General features: G+C 48.6%; 1 protein-coding gene across 1 annotated transcript; it reads left to right on the top strand.

Moving 5' to 3' along the window:
• Positions 1–1,372: 1,372 nt before the first annotated feature.
• On the top strand, positions 1,373–13,378 carry MYD88 (MYD88 innate immune signal transduction adaptor). The gene is made up of 5 exons (XM_065630036.1): positions 1,373–1,733; positions 6,512–6,643; positions 9,456–9,636; positions 10,669–10,760; positions 12,982–13,378. Exons 1-5 carry the CDS (start codon positions 1,373–1,375, stop codon positions 13,134–13,136), a joined length of 921 nt encoding a protein of 306 aa, XP_065486108.1. The 3' UTR covers positions 13,137–13,378.
• The last annotated feature ends 56 nt before the right edge of the window (positions 13,379–13,434 follow it).

Genomic DNA, 13,434 nt, shown 5'->3' on the forward strand with positions numbered 1-13,434 from the left:
TTTCTACCTTTCTTTACAAACTGGAGATGGTTTATGTGGCAGGTGTTCAGTCAGAACTCTTGCTGGTGAACTTCCTTAAGCTGATTTTTCATGTTTCAAAGCTTTAAAACTGCCAATTATTAGAAGTTTTGCTACCGGTGTATTTTCTCTTCCTCATTTCCGTAGAGACCCATAGACAGAGGGAGACTTCAGAGGACGTTCTTTAACTGTATCTCCTACAGTACTTTGGAGAAGCAGTAAGTTCATCTTGCAAACTGCCCTGGAGTCCTGGCAGCACCCAGGTTGCTTTTGGTACCAGGCTGGAAGCTGCAAACTATTTGGTTCATTGCTGGGAGACGTGTCTTGTACTCAGCACCAGCAACCGGTCTAAAACAGTTTCATGGCCACTTTAAAGATTTTAATAGAATTATTTTGGTTGGAAAAGACCCTAAAGATCATTGAGTCCAACCATTAACCCAACACTGGCACTAAACCACGTCCCTAAGAACCTCGTCTGTGCAGCTTTTAAACCCCTCCAGCGATGATGACTCCACCACTGCCCTGGGCAGCCTGTTCCAATGACCAAGAACTCCTTTCCTTTGCACCATGGGGATGGGAATATTCATCTCTCTATCAGATGTAGGACCAAGCTACAGTTTCACGTTGGAGAAGCTGCTCCACTTCAGCAGCAGCAGAGGAATCATAGAATCATTTCAGTTGGAAGAGACCCTCAAGATCATTGAGTCCAACGGTAACCTAACTCTAGCACTAAACCATGTCCCTAAGAACCTCATCTGAACACCTTTTAAACCCCTCCAGGGATCATGACTCCACCACTGCCCTGGGCAGCCTGTTCCAATGACCAAGAACTCCTTTCCATGAAGAATTTTTTCCCCATATCCAATCTAAACCTCCCCTGGCGCAACTTGAGGCTGTTTTTCTCTTGTCCTGTCACTTGTAACTTGGGAGAAGAGACCAACCCCTCCATGCTCCAAGCTCCTTTCAGGCAGTTCAGAGATCAGAAGGTCTCCCCTCAGCTCCTGTTCTCCAGGCTGAACCCCCCAGCTCCCTCAGCCAATAATAATAATAATAATAATGATGATGATGATGATGATAATAATGATGATGATGATAATAATGATGACGATGATGATGATAATAATAATGATGATGATGATGATGATAATAATAATAATAATCCCGCCGTTTGCTGTACGAGGGGGCTGCACAGCCATGTAGCCCTCACGGGGTTGATTTGGGGGTAAACGGATGAAAACAGCTTTAGAACAGCGGCGGTAAAACCGCTCCCCGGGCACGGCGGGGGCGGGGCGGGGCGGGCGGGGCGCGGCGGGAAGCGAAAGCGCCGCGGAGAAGGGAAGCTGCGAGCGCGGCCATGGCCGCAGCGCCAGATCGCGGCCCGGCCACCCAGCCCGGCCCCGGCCCCGGCCCCGTCCCGTCGCCGCCCGACCTGCACTCCGTGCCCATGGTAGCGCTGAACTACGGCGTGCGGCGCCGCCTCGGCCTCTACCTCAACCCGCGGGCGGCGGCGGCCGCCGACTGGACGGCGCTGGCGGAGGCGCTGGGCTGCGAGTACCTGGAGATCCGGCGGCTGGAGGGGCGGCCCGACCCCACGGCCGCGCTGCTGGAGGAATGGCAGGGCCGCTGCCCCGGCGGGGCCACCGTCGGCCGCCTGCTCGACCTCCTGCGGAGCCTGGGCCGCCACGACGTGCTGCTGGAGCTGGCGGACAGCGTGGGTGAGGCGGGGGGGACCCGGCGGGGGCTGCGTGTCCTGAGGGCATGGTGGTGGTTTGGTTGTTCGGTTGTTGTTTTCTTTTCGGGGAGGCGATGTTAAGCTAAAACTCCCACACAGGCAGAAAAGCGCTTCCCAAACTGTGGAGTGACCCCCTCGGTGTTTTCATAGGAGCTTCACAGCTCCCAGGAGAGGAGGGAGAAGCTGCTGGGGGCAGTTTTGGGCCCCTCACGACAAGAAAGGCCTTGAGGTGCTGGAGCGAGTTGAGAGAAGGGAACGGAGCTGGGGAAGGGGCTGGAGACAAGTGTGATGGGAGCGGCTGAGGGAGCTGGGGGTTCAGCTGGAGAACAGGAGCTGAGGGGAGACCTTCTGATCTCTGAACTGCCTGAGAGGAGCTTGGAGCGTGGAGGGGTTGGTCTCTTCTCCCAGGTAACAAGTGATAGGACGAGAAGAAATGGCCTCAAGTTGCACCAGGAGAGGTTCAGATTGGATATTAGGAAAAAAAATCTTCCTGGAAAGTGTTGTCAGGCATTGGAACAGGCTGCCCAGGGCAGTAGTGGAGTCACCATCCCTGGAGGGGTTTAAAAGGCGCATAGATGAGGTTCTTGGGGACATGGTTTAGTGCCAGAGTTCAGTTATGGTTGGACCCTGTCTTGAGGGTCTCTTCCAACCGGAATTATTGTATTCTGTGATTCTATGCTATGCTGTATTTCTGCTAACTGTAATCTCTGCAAAGTTATCTGAAACCTTCAATAATAAAGTTTCTGTTTTTCCAAGGATGCTTTGGGCCAGGGCAGCCAAGAGGCAGCTTACATGGATAAGGGCCAGTGTGAAAATGATGATGCATGAGTCTAAGGAGAGATGAGGGATGTGTGGAACTAGATGATGGGAGGGAAAAAGAATATCCTTGCAAACTGAAAAAGAATTGCGATAGGGTCAGCAAGAAGCCGTGAATATGGAGGTCCCAGTGCTGTTTCGATAACTCGTTCTTTACAGATTCTTTGCATTCTTCATGATGGCAGAAATTCAAAGGGAGGCGAGGGAAGAACTGTCATCAGTAGGGGAGATTCATTGTTGAAGGATTTCCAAGGCCGGAGACTCCGCTGAAGTCCTGTGTTGTATAATAGTGTACTGGGTTAGTGATGAAGAAATGGTAAATCTCATTTCCTGTTACAGAGGTAAATGAGGATGTAGAAATTCATCTATGTAGACAGCCTGACCAACAAGCGATTGAGGACCTTCCCATACTCCTGTGATTCTTCCTACTCAAGAACACCTTCAGAAAAACTTGGTTTTGGGAAAGACAAAAAAAAATCGGTGTGTGCTTTGTGATCCACCCGTCAGAGCTTCATAACAAATAGCAGAAGCTTCCAGCTGGGTGAGGGAGCTGGGGCTTCACAAAAACATTGGCCAACACCTGGGCTTCTTCTGGCCCTGAATTTGGGAGCTGGACCGCTGGAAGGAAAGGTGGTGGATGGTCTTCTTCAGAGCCTGAAGAGACAACAGCAGAAAAAGTGGGAGGAACCGGAGCTTCAGGAAAGTCACAAGCTTAGCACAGTGGTGGATCATGCTGATAAGAGGACATGGATAAATTCTTGGAAGAAAAACTCACTGAGGGCTATTCAAGACAAAAATATTGCCTCTGACTCAGGAAATTCCTTAACTGCAAGTCGTCCAAAAGATATATTATAAAAATAGATTGTAGATTATACCTAAAGGATAGATTATTTTAAGAAAATATCACTGTATTCTTATTTTATACTCCTGTTCTCCCCTAGGCATGTGTTTTTGGCTACTCTTGTCGGCAGGATGCTTGGGTAGGTGGACCCTCAGCCTGACCCAGCACGGCCATTCCTCTTTTATTATTTTTGGTGAGGATTGCAGCTGTGACCAGTTGCTGGCACACGGAGCTCTTGCAGAAGTCGGAGATATTTACCCCGTAAGAGGAAACGGGTGGTTGCGTGCACTCTTATGTGCGGTGTTGCCCGATGCCAAGGGCATCTTTGTTTACACCGTTAGGATTCATGCAGCAGGACTGAGCTCAGAAAACATCGGTACTCAAGTTTCTGTGCTTTTGTTATAGGAGGTGCAGGTCTGGGGCAGGGTTCGGCTGCCCACACGAAGGCATCTCAAGTCATTTGAAAGGCCTCAGGACACTCGGCGACCTCTCAGGTGACACCTGATGCCCTTGTCAGCCAAGCTCCTTTGAGCATCCCTGTTAAACACAACTCGTTGGTGCTGTGCGGCTTGAGAGGACATGTTTGGTTTATGGTTTCTACTGCAGAACAGGTTCCCTGTCTTCTTGTCGTGTGCTCCATCCTTGGCTGCGCTTAGAATGCTAAAAATCGGTGTCTCCTGTGGCCTGTTCCACTTTTGGCTGCTTTGCACAGCAGGGCTGGAGTTGGCAGCTCCCCTGTTACAGTAGCTGGAGGACAGGTACTTGCAGGATGCAGCTTTTCCATCCCCCAGCATGATCTTTCTCAGCAGCCTATTTCATTGTACAATCATCTTCAAGGATGTGAAACTCTTCACTTGAGTACGTTCGTGCTGACTCTTTCCAGCTGAAACTCAATGATTTTTGTTTCCTCCTGCCCTGTATAAAAGTGCTACTTTCCTGCTTGACAGTTACTGGGTCTGTTTTCTCTCTGATCTCATCGTGCTAATCATTTTGCACTTGAGGTTTCATGTTTTTAATCTTTCTTCCCAGTCCCTCAGGCTTTCGTTCGACCACTGGAGGAATGTAAAGCCTGCACTGTTAGTCAGATGCTGGGTGGAATGGGATAACTCAGCTTAGAGGAGTTTCTTGCTACTTCTTTATGTTGGTTTACATCCTTTTTCCTGTACAGCCAGGCACTGTTTCCACCTGGAGACTAATCCTTGCCAAATATTGAATGTTTTTCATCCTTTCAGGTTCACTGGACCCTTCAGGTACTTTTGATGCGATAGGGCCCCCAGTGTGCCCTTGTAATAAAACCATGAGGCTCCGGTGTTTTGTTTTCAAAGCTTTGCCAAGCTCTCAGGCTTATCCCATAGGGATAAGTGGGGTCTGGGATTAGTGTGATGCCATCAAAACTGTGTGCATGGGCTTGATTAGATGAATTCGCAGAAGTCTTGGTTAATGAGTGTTGTTTATCAACCATGAGCCATGTGGTGATGAGCTCTGGGCACCGGTCTAGAAAATCGCAGGTTGGGCCAGAATAGGTGCCACTTGCACAGCTGGGGGAAGCAAGAAGAGAAGATGCGGAGCAAAAACACTTAAACATTTCTGTGCTGAGCGCTGGTATTAGTATGCCTTTAATTGCCTGTTCTTGCCTATTCAGCAGTATTTTGGATGCTAATCCTGGCTGCCTAGGGGACCATGGCACTTGTAAGGCAGTGCCTGTGTGTTAGTCCTTCCCGTGGAACTTCTGAACCCCGTGGCCAATTCAAAGCAGTTTTGATCGTGATTTCAAAGATACTGATTTACCTGACACGCAATGTGCACGGTTCCTGGCAACAGGCAGCTGGTGGAGAGATGGGACAGTGCTTTAGCGAGGAAAGGCCTGAAATATTAACCTTCTGGCTGGTGAAGAATGATTCTGGCTGGTAAAGGCTGATTCTTCTCTCTGCACGGCTGGAGAGAAGAGAAGCAGATCGGGGATGCCTGAGCCTCAGGAAAAGCTTTGATCAGATCTGACGCTTTAGTAGATTGGGCGTAATCCAGTCACGAGATGCAAAACTGTGAGGCAGAAGAAGAAGATGGGGCTTCACCCGCCTCCTGCGCGTCAGCAGATCCTTTTGCTGCTGCTGCTGCTGCCAGGGATCTCTGTAGCAGTGCCAGCCCGACCCTCCGAGTGATCAGTGCTCTTCTGATTGCAACCTGGGTTTTGTTTTTTCGGTCTTAAGTAAAGGAGAAGGCGCTAGGGAGTTTCATCTTCTTAATTCCTGGTTTCAAATCTCCTTTTACTTTCAAGTTCTTCTCTAACTGCATATTGCAGGGTGGCAGAGGCTGCAGGGTTTCTAGTCACTTCTAGTCACTTCTCCACTTCACGTTTAGATTTATCACTCTTTTTTTTTAATCTGTTTATAATAGATCTGTATCCATCACTGTCCTGTTTGGGAAGTTCAAGGCAGCGAACGTGACAGGATTGCTTGCCCTTCAGTTATCCCGGAGGGGATTTACACACCTGCTCTACCTGAGCCAAGGACGATCTCCACTAGTTGTTGCATAATACAAAGCCCATTTCAGGGGCTCAATAGAATTTTACATGGCCTGTAGTGAGTACACATACTCATCATCACCGGCAGTTATGACGAAGGCCAGGGGTATGAATCAGCTTGCATGTGTCTGCATTTATTAATAAAAGACAATATGAAGAGTTCTAATTAAGAATTCCCCCTTCCCCCCCGCCCCCAGTTATTTGATGGTTTTAAATACTCCAAAATGCCTAACAATAAGAGCAGACAGAGTTGAGAGCTGTTACACACATGATGCCTTTTAAAGTGTCTGGGATGTACTAGAACTAAGGATAATAGGAGGAGGTTTGTTTAAAATGAATAAAAGTACGTACTTCTTTACACAGCAAGAGTGAGCTTCAGAAATTAATTGTTAGAGAAGGTGGTGGAGGCAGCATCAAGAGTTTCAAACATGGGTGAGATAAATTCTAGGTACCAAAAAAAACCAGACAGGCAGTTTCCCACTAATATCCCTGATCTATGAAATAGCTGTTCCTGTTTTAAAGAACTCAGCAGTGTAAAACCACTGTCACCGGAGCTTCTCATTTTAAGTGTGTGTTTCTGCAGAGGAGGACTGTCGAAAGTACTTGCAGAGGAAGCAGGAGCAGGCCGACCAGCCGCTTCAGGTGCCAGCGGTAGACAGCAGCGTGCCGAAGACGTCGGAGATGGTGGGCATCACCACCAGGGACGATCCGTACGGTAAGTGCCTGATACCTCGTGACAGAATTGCCTTCATCTGTAGCAGATCGCCATGAGAAGTGCAGAAAACTCGTTTGCTTTCATTACTCCCCATGACTTTTCATAGCCTCGGCCAGAATGCTTTAGCTCGTCGTCATCAGGCATTTTCATTTTTCCTTTTCACAGAATCACAGAGTGGTTGGGGTTGGAAGGGACCTCTGGAGATCATCCAGTCCAACCCACCTGCTAAAGCAGGGTCACCAGAGCAGATCACACAGGAATGTGTCCAGGTGGGTTTGAATGTCTCCAGAGAAGGAGACTCCACAACCTCTCTGGGCAGCCTGGTCCAGGGCTCTGGCACCTCAAAGGAAAGAATTTTCTCCTCATATTCAGATGGAACCTCCTGTGTTTCAGTCTGTGCCCATTGCCCCTCATCCTGTCGTTGGGCCCCACTGAAAGGAGTCTGGTCCATCCTCTTGATACCCGCCCTGAGATATTTATAAACATTGATGAGATCCCCTCTCAGCTTCTCTTCTCCAGCTGAACAGCCCCAGCTCTCTCACTCTCTCCTCATAAGAAAGATGTTCCAGACCCCTCAGCATCTTTGTAGCCTCCGCTGCACTCCTTCCAGTAATTCCTTGTCCTTAAAGTGGGGAGCCCAGAACTGGACACAGAACTCCAGATGCGGCCTCACCAGGGCAGAGCAGAGTGGGAGGAACAACCTCTCTCAACCTGCTGGTCACACTTTTCTTAAATCCCATGGGCAGAGAGGAGAAGCAACCCTGGGGACGCTGTACCCAGGAACGGGCTGGCGCAGAGGCCACAGGACACGCGTGGGAGGAAACTTCCCAGAAATGTGTCTCTTAGCACAGCCTGGCACAGAGCAGCAGCTGCCGAAAGCTCAGCAGGTCGGAGTCAAGGGGGAAGGATGTCAGAGACTAGTGCCTTGGCTACACTGCCCTGTCTTCAGCAGATGTAACCAGCTTGAAAAAAAAGGAAGCCGGGTTTGAAGCAGGGCTGGGTATGAAGTTGGAGGAGAGAGGAAACACAGTTTCTGAGTGTGTGTGTGTATGTGTTCTTGCTGGGCTGTGTGTGCAGCTGTGTGCTGAGGCAGTGAGCATCCTAGTCTGCCCTCATGAGGCCGCACCTGGACCACTGTGTCCAGTTCTGGGCTGCCCAGTTTAAGAAGGACAAGGAATTACTGGAGAGTCCAGCGGAGGCTACAAACTTGATGAAAGGTCTGGAGCATCTTTCTTGTGAGGAGAGACTGAGAGAGCTGGGTCTGTTCAGCCTGGAGAAGACAAGCTGAGAGGGGATCTGATTTCTGCTGATAAATATCTCAAGGGTGGGAATCAAGACGATGGACCAGACTCTGTTCAGTGGTGCCCAACGACACGATGAGGGGCAACGGGCACAGACTGAAACACAGGAGGTTCCATCTGAATATGAGGAGAAACTTCTTGACTTTGAGGTGCCAGAGCCTGGAACAGGCTGCGTAGAGAGGTTGTGGAGTCTCCTTCTCTGGAGACATTCAAACCCGCCTGGACACATTCCTGTGTGATCTGCTCTGGTGACCCTGCTTTAGCAGGTGGGTTGGACTGGATGATCTCCAGAGGTCCCTTCCCACCCCAACCACTCTGTGATTCTGCGACAGACGGAGCAGCAGCCGAGGCTGAATAGAGATGTGTCCCTCACCTCTTGAGATGCTCCTCTGGCTAGCCTGAGTTTGGGTGGCCACCTTTGCTGTATGTGGGGACATCATTAACCCTCCCCAAACGTCCATAGACCAATTTGCTGCTGTTTGTACATGGCAGCTTTGCCTGATGTGACGCCCAAGTTAGCGCTGTGCCCCCAAAGCAGAACCCTCAGCTTGATTGACCTGGCAGCCAGTTGCCCTTCTGCTTGACTGGATGCTTCTTGGGCTGAATCTGCCTGCCGGGTTGATACTTTTGTCAGCAGCTTTTAGAGCCTGACCTATTTTTTCACTGTGGTAGGCTTGAGCTGGCATTAAAAACTTAAAAATATATGTGGTGACATTGATACTGAAAAAAAATAACACAGTGGGAGACTATCCAGCAGTATTAAGGCACTTAATTATGAGAAACATTGCTCTTAAAGGATAGCACTTTAATATTTCATTAAATGCTAAATAAACAAGAGCTGCCAGCCGTTAATATCTTTGGAAAACAGGGCCGTTTACATAGGATATGACTTCAGGTACCTAAGCCTGACATCTTAGCGGTAAAAATCACAGTTTCCAAATTTCAAGGCCTACCTTGTAGGTCGGTAGATGAGGGACGTCAGGACATTGCTGGATGAAGGGCCTGCAGGAAGGTTTTGGTTGGGAAGTTTGAATCTCTGTGACCTGAACTAGAGAACTAGGACCCAGAGCCACAAGGATATTTTAGATGCGTAACTCCCAGTAAAATCCCGGAGTTGCGTCCTCTTGGGCACTTTGCTCCCTGTGGCTCTTCCCAAAATCTGCCTCTCTTGCCTTCCCTGTGGCTGGATGTTATTCCCTCTGCAGATTTCACGTGTCTGCATCTTGGCTGCCCTTCGCCGCCAGAAAATGTGGGTTAATGTGAACAACCTGGACTGTGAAACAAAGTGATCAAGGCAGACACGTTACCTCCTGTCAGCCCTGTTGTGGGCAGGAGTCAGGGCTGAAGGGGAGCTGGGCCGGTACAACGTTAAATTTCCTTCACGAATTTGGCCAGAGCTCGTCTGTCAAAGCTCCTGATTCTGAGTCAAAGTCTGTGGGAGCTCGTGAAAGTTCACTGCAGGAATTACCTTCATTTGTAGTAGATGACAACTACATTGTGAATGGTTTCAGGGAACGGAACAGAGATGTTTGATGCCTTCATCTGCTACTGTCAGAAAGACCTTCAGTTTGTCCAGGAGATGATCAGGGAGCTGGAACAAACAGAGTTCAAACTGAAGCTCTGTGTATTTGATCGAGATGTCTTGCCAGGAACGTGTGTGTGGTCCATCAGCGGAGAACTTATAGAAAGGAGGTAAGTGAACCGTGGCTGTTGGGGACATTATGTTCATTTTACCATAACATCTGCAGTGTGGTGCCAGTGAAGCAGTAAAAATCCGCAAGGATGTCTTTATGGGGTTTGTTTTATGCCCTTGGCTCCAGAAGGAAGACTCGAGCGTTCCTAAAGATGTTGCTTCTTAGTGTTCACAAGGAAGATGCCACTACGGTGATGCTGCTTACGCTCGATGCCTTTTCTATGGGCTGGAATATCCTGTGGCTGCATCCGTGGAGGTGATCTGGACATGAATATTGCCCCAGGGTGTGTCAGCTGCACCCCACGGTGTGGGCTTTGAGGGGACAGCACTGGGGTTTGGCTCTGCCTTCGATGATCCTTCAGACCTGTGCGGAACTTAGACATGGTGGGAGCTTTGGGATGCAAAAGCAACTCCCCAGATTGGGGGTGAAAAATCCCGAGGCAGTTGTTTGGGTTTTAAACATCAGCCTTTCAGAGGAGGTAGCGTGGTATTAACAGAGACCCTCACAAGGCCCCATAGGCTGTTGCGTGGCGTAGCCTTCCAGAAAGAGCCCAACGTGTAGTTTACAACCAGGCACCTCAAATGTAAGCAACTAATTGGAGAATAAAGCTCAAATTTATGAAATCAGTGGATTCACAGTAATATGAGCACAATAAAGCTCTGTCCAGTTCATTCTAATATTAAAAAAGTAGCAGTTACGCGCAGTCAATAAAGGCAGCATGCAAGCAGATAGTTGAGATGGCATTGTTTGTAATATATAGGGACTCAAATAAAGATCACACAGACAATCTGGACTTATTGCGATATCTTTGTTTTTAGTATACGAGTGTGTACCCGCAATCAGGTTTTTGTGCGTAACGTCGCTGTCTGTCTATCAGGAGTCCTTGCTCTGTAGTTAATTCCTGCTGGAACGCAGCCGGGTTCATTTCTCCAGCACAGCAATTCAGAGGAATACATAATTCTGCCAGCGAGAATGAGAAGTACCTCTCTTGATATTTTTTTTTTTTTCCCCGCAACTGCTTCATCTTCAGGTGTCGGAGGATGGTGGTCGTGGTTTCAGATGATTACCTAGAAAGTGATGAATGTGATTTTCAGACCAAATTTGCTCTTAGTCTTTCCCCAGGTAAGATCTCACAAATACCCCATTTAAAATTTTATACCAACATAATAATTTTTCTTACAGTAACATTTCCAGCTGAGATCAGTGCTGTACTACTGGGCACTGCACAAATGCAGAATGAGGGGTAGTCACAGATATGTTGAAACAGATCAGATAAATAGAGGTGGAAAATAAATAACTGATAGTTACAGAACCGGTGACTCGGTCTCAGACCTGGGTTCTCATGACTGACTGACATTTCATGTGTGTGAACGTCCACCTAGGCACAGGTTTGCCCTGGGTGTTATGCCCCTTGCTAAGCAGAGATTTATCGCTATTAGAAGCAGCCTTTAAAACTAACGGTGGCTGTTAATCCATTTCATACGATGGCTGTTAATCCACTGAACACCCCTAGCATGTTCCATCAACCCCCAATCGTCAAGATTTGTGGAAAAGTCCTTTTAGTTCTTCACTAGTGTTTTGTTGGCATCATATATTTCATTAGAACAACAGGAAAAGAAATGTCGTTCTGTAATCATAGAATTGTAGAATCATTTTGGTTGGAAGAGACACTCAAGATCATCGAGTCCAACTATTAACCCAACACTGGCACTAAACCGTGTCCCTAAGAACCTCATCTGCGCGTCTTTTAAACCCCTCCAGGGACGGTAGCTCCACCACTGCCCTGGGCAGCCTGTTCCAATGCCCGACAGCCCTTTAATGCCCAACAACCCTTTAAATGACACGAGCTCTACCAGTAAAAACGTGTGTAAGTGCAGGCTTACAGAAATCACAGAGGGACTTGTTTGCGTGGGGTAACTAAAGCTCAGAAGGGTTTGGTGGCATGTTCTGGGAACTCCACAGATTATTGAAGCATCTGCTGCAGTTATGAAATCTTGGTTTCTTGCCTCATCCAGGTCTCAGTGTCATCACTTGTGCTGGGCAGCGTAGTGTAGCTGGTAGCGGGTCTCACAGAATCACAGAATGTCAGGGATTGGAAGGGACCTCGAAAGCTCGTCCAGTCCAATCCCCCCGCCGGAGCAGGAACACCCAGATGAGGTTACACAGGAAGGTGTCCAGGCGGGTTGGAATGTCTGCAGAGAAGGAGACTCCACAACCTCCCTGGGCAGCCTGGTCCAGTGTCTGTCACCGTCACTGAGAAGAAGTTTCTTCTCCTATTTAAGTGGAACCTCCTGTGTTCCATTTTGTATCCATTGCCCCTTGTCCTATCATTGGTTGTCCCTATGCAGAATTACAAAGGAGGAGGTTCCTTTTTAGCAGAGCTGCTCCTTCAGCAGCAGCAATCCCAGGAAGAGCTGTCTGATATTGTGCATGCCTCAAAAACAGCAGGTTAGCAGAGTGATTCCTCGCAGCCCTTTGCAATTGGTGGGTGCTGTCTGCAGCCTGCAGGAATTGGGGGGGAGGAAAAAGAATTGGAGACAACCCAGCAAAGCTGACCAGCTAGAAGGAGCATCATCTCCGTTTTCTCTCCTACACCTGGAGGTGGTTGGGACTGTTTGTGTTCCACAAGAAACTGTGTTCTGTTTTTTTATGGTGGCAGTTCATTAGGCCTTTATCACTCACAGAACCACAGAGTGGTTGGGTTTGGAAGTGACCTCTGGAGATCATCCAGTCCAACCCACCTGCTAAAGCAGGGTCACCAGAGCAGATCACACAAGAATGTGTCCAGGTGGGTTTGAATGTCTCCAGAGAAGGAGACTCCACAACCTCTCTGGGCAGCCTGTTCCAGGCTCTGGCACCTCGAACTCAAGAAGTTTCTCATATTTAGATGGAACCTCCTGTGTTTCAGTCTGTGCCAGTTGCCCCTCATCCTGTCGTTGGGCACCACTGAACATTGTCTGGTCCATCCTCTTGACACCCACCCTTGAGATATTTATAAACATTGAGATCCCCTCTCCTCTTCTCCAGGCTGAACAGCCCCAGCTCTCTCAGTCTTTCCTCATCAGAAAGATGCTCCAGACCCCTCAGCATCTTCGTAGCCTCCACTGGGTTCTCTCCAGTAACTCCCATCAGAGCAAGCTGCCCTACACGTGCAAGATGGGGCCCTGCTACGTATTTAAGTGAATTGTTCTTAGAGGGCTTGGGATTCACAAATGTGCTCTCCAGGGTGAGAGCTAGTTGCATTATCAGGATCAAATCTGGATCTGGTGATGTGTTTGACGCATGGACAGAGGATCTGCTGGTGGCTCTGTATAACCCTCTGCCTGTGTGACCTGTCTTCCAGGTGCTCGTTCCAAACGGCTGATTCCTGTCAAATACAAAAGCATGAAGAACGAGTTTCCAAGTATCTTACGGTTCATTACAATTTGTGATTACACCAATCCTTGCACCAAAAAATGGTTCTGGATGAGACTGGCAAAATCCCTCATGCTGCCGTGATGCGAAGTCGTGAGAGCTCGACGCTTTTTTTGTCGCCTGTCCTGGCTGTGCCTTCGGACCGTGGCGTCAATCGCACAGGGTCTTCTACCACTTCAGAACCTGGATCCTCGCAGCCAGTGTTTGGAGCCTGCGACCAGGAGCAAAGAATTTTCTTCTAGCACTTTTTTATAACTCAGAAGGGGAAATAAAGCAACTTTGTGGGGTGTTCCTGCTTGAGTCAGTGAGCAACAGCATCCAGCATTTTGTGTAGTAAGCACTTTCACTGAAAATATAGAAAATATACATTTAAAGACTGAGT

The sequence above is a fragment of the Caloenas nicobarica genome, chromosome 2 (genome assembly GCF_036013445.1).
Source record: "Caloenas nicobarica isolate bCalNic1 chromosome 2, bCalNic1.hap1, whole genome shotgun sequence".
In the NCBI taxonomy this organism is placed as follows: Eukaryota; Metazoa; Chordata; class Aves; order Columbiformes; family Columbidae; genus Caloenas; species Caloenas nicobarica.

What these genes read in the sequence shown, in the direction of transcription:
- MYD88 (XM_065630036.1), top strand. Translation starts at nt 1,373, where the DNA reads ATGGCCGCAGCGCCAGATCGCGGCCCGGCCACCCAGCCCGGCCCCGGC. An exon ending in GGAGCTGGCGGACAGCGTGG is followed by an intron (nt 1,734 to 6,511) that starts GTGAGGCGGGGG and finishes GTGTTTCTGCAG; the next exon opens with AGGAGGACTGTCGAAAGTAC. An exon ending in TGCTCTTAGTCTTTCCCCAG is followed by an intron (nt 10,761 to 12,981) that starts GTAAGATCTCAC and finishes CCTGTCTTCCAG; the next exon opens with GTGCTCGTTCCAAACGGCTG.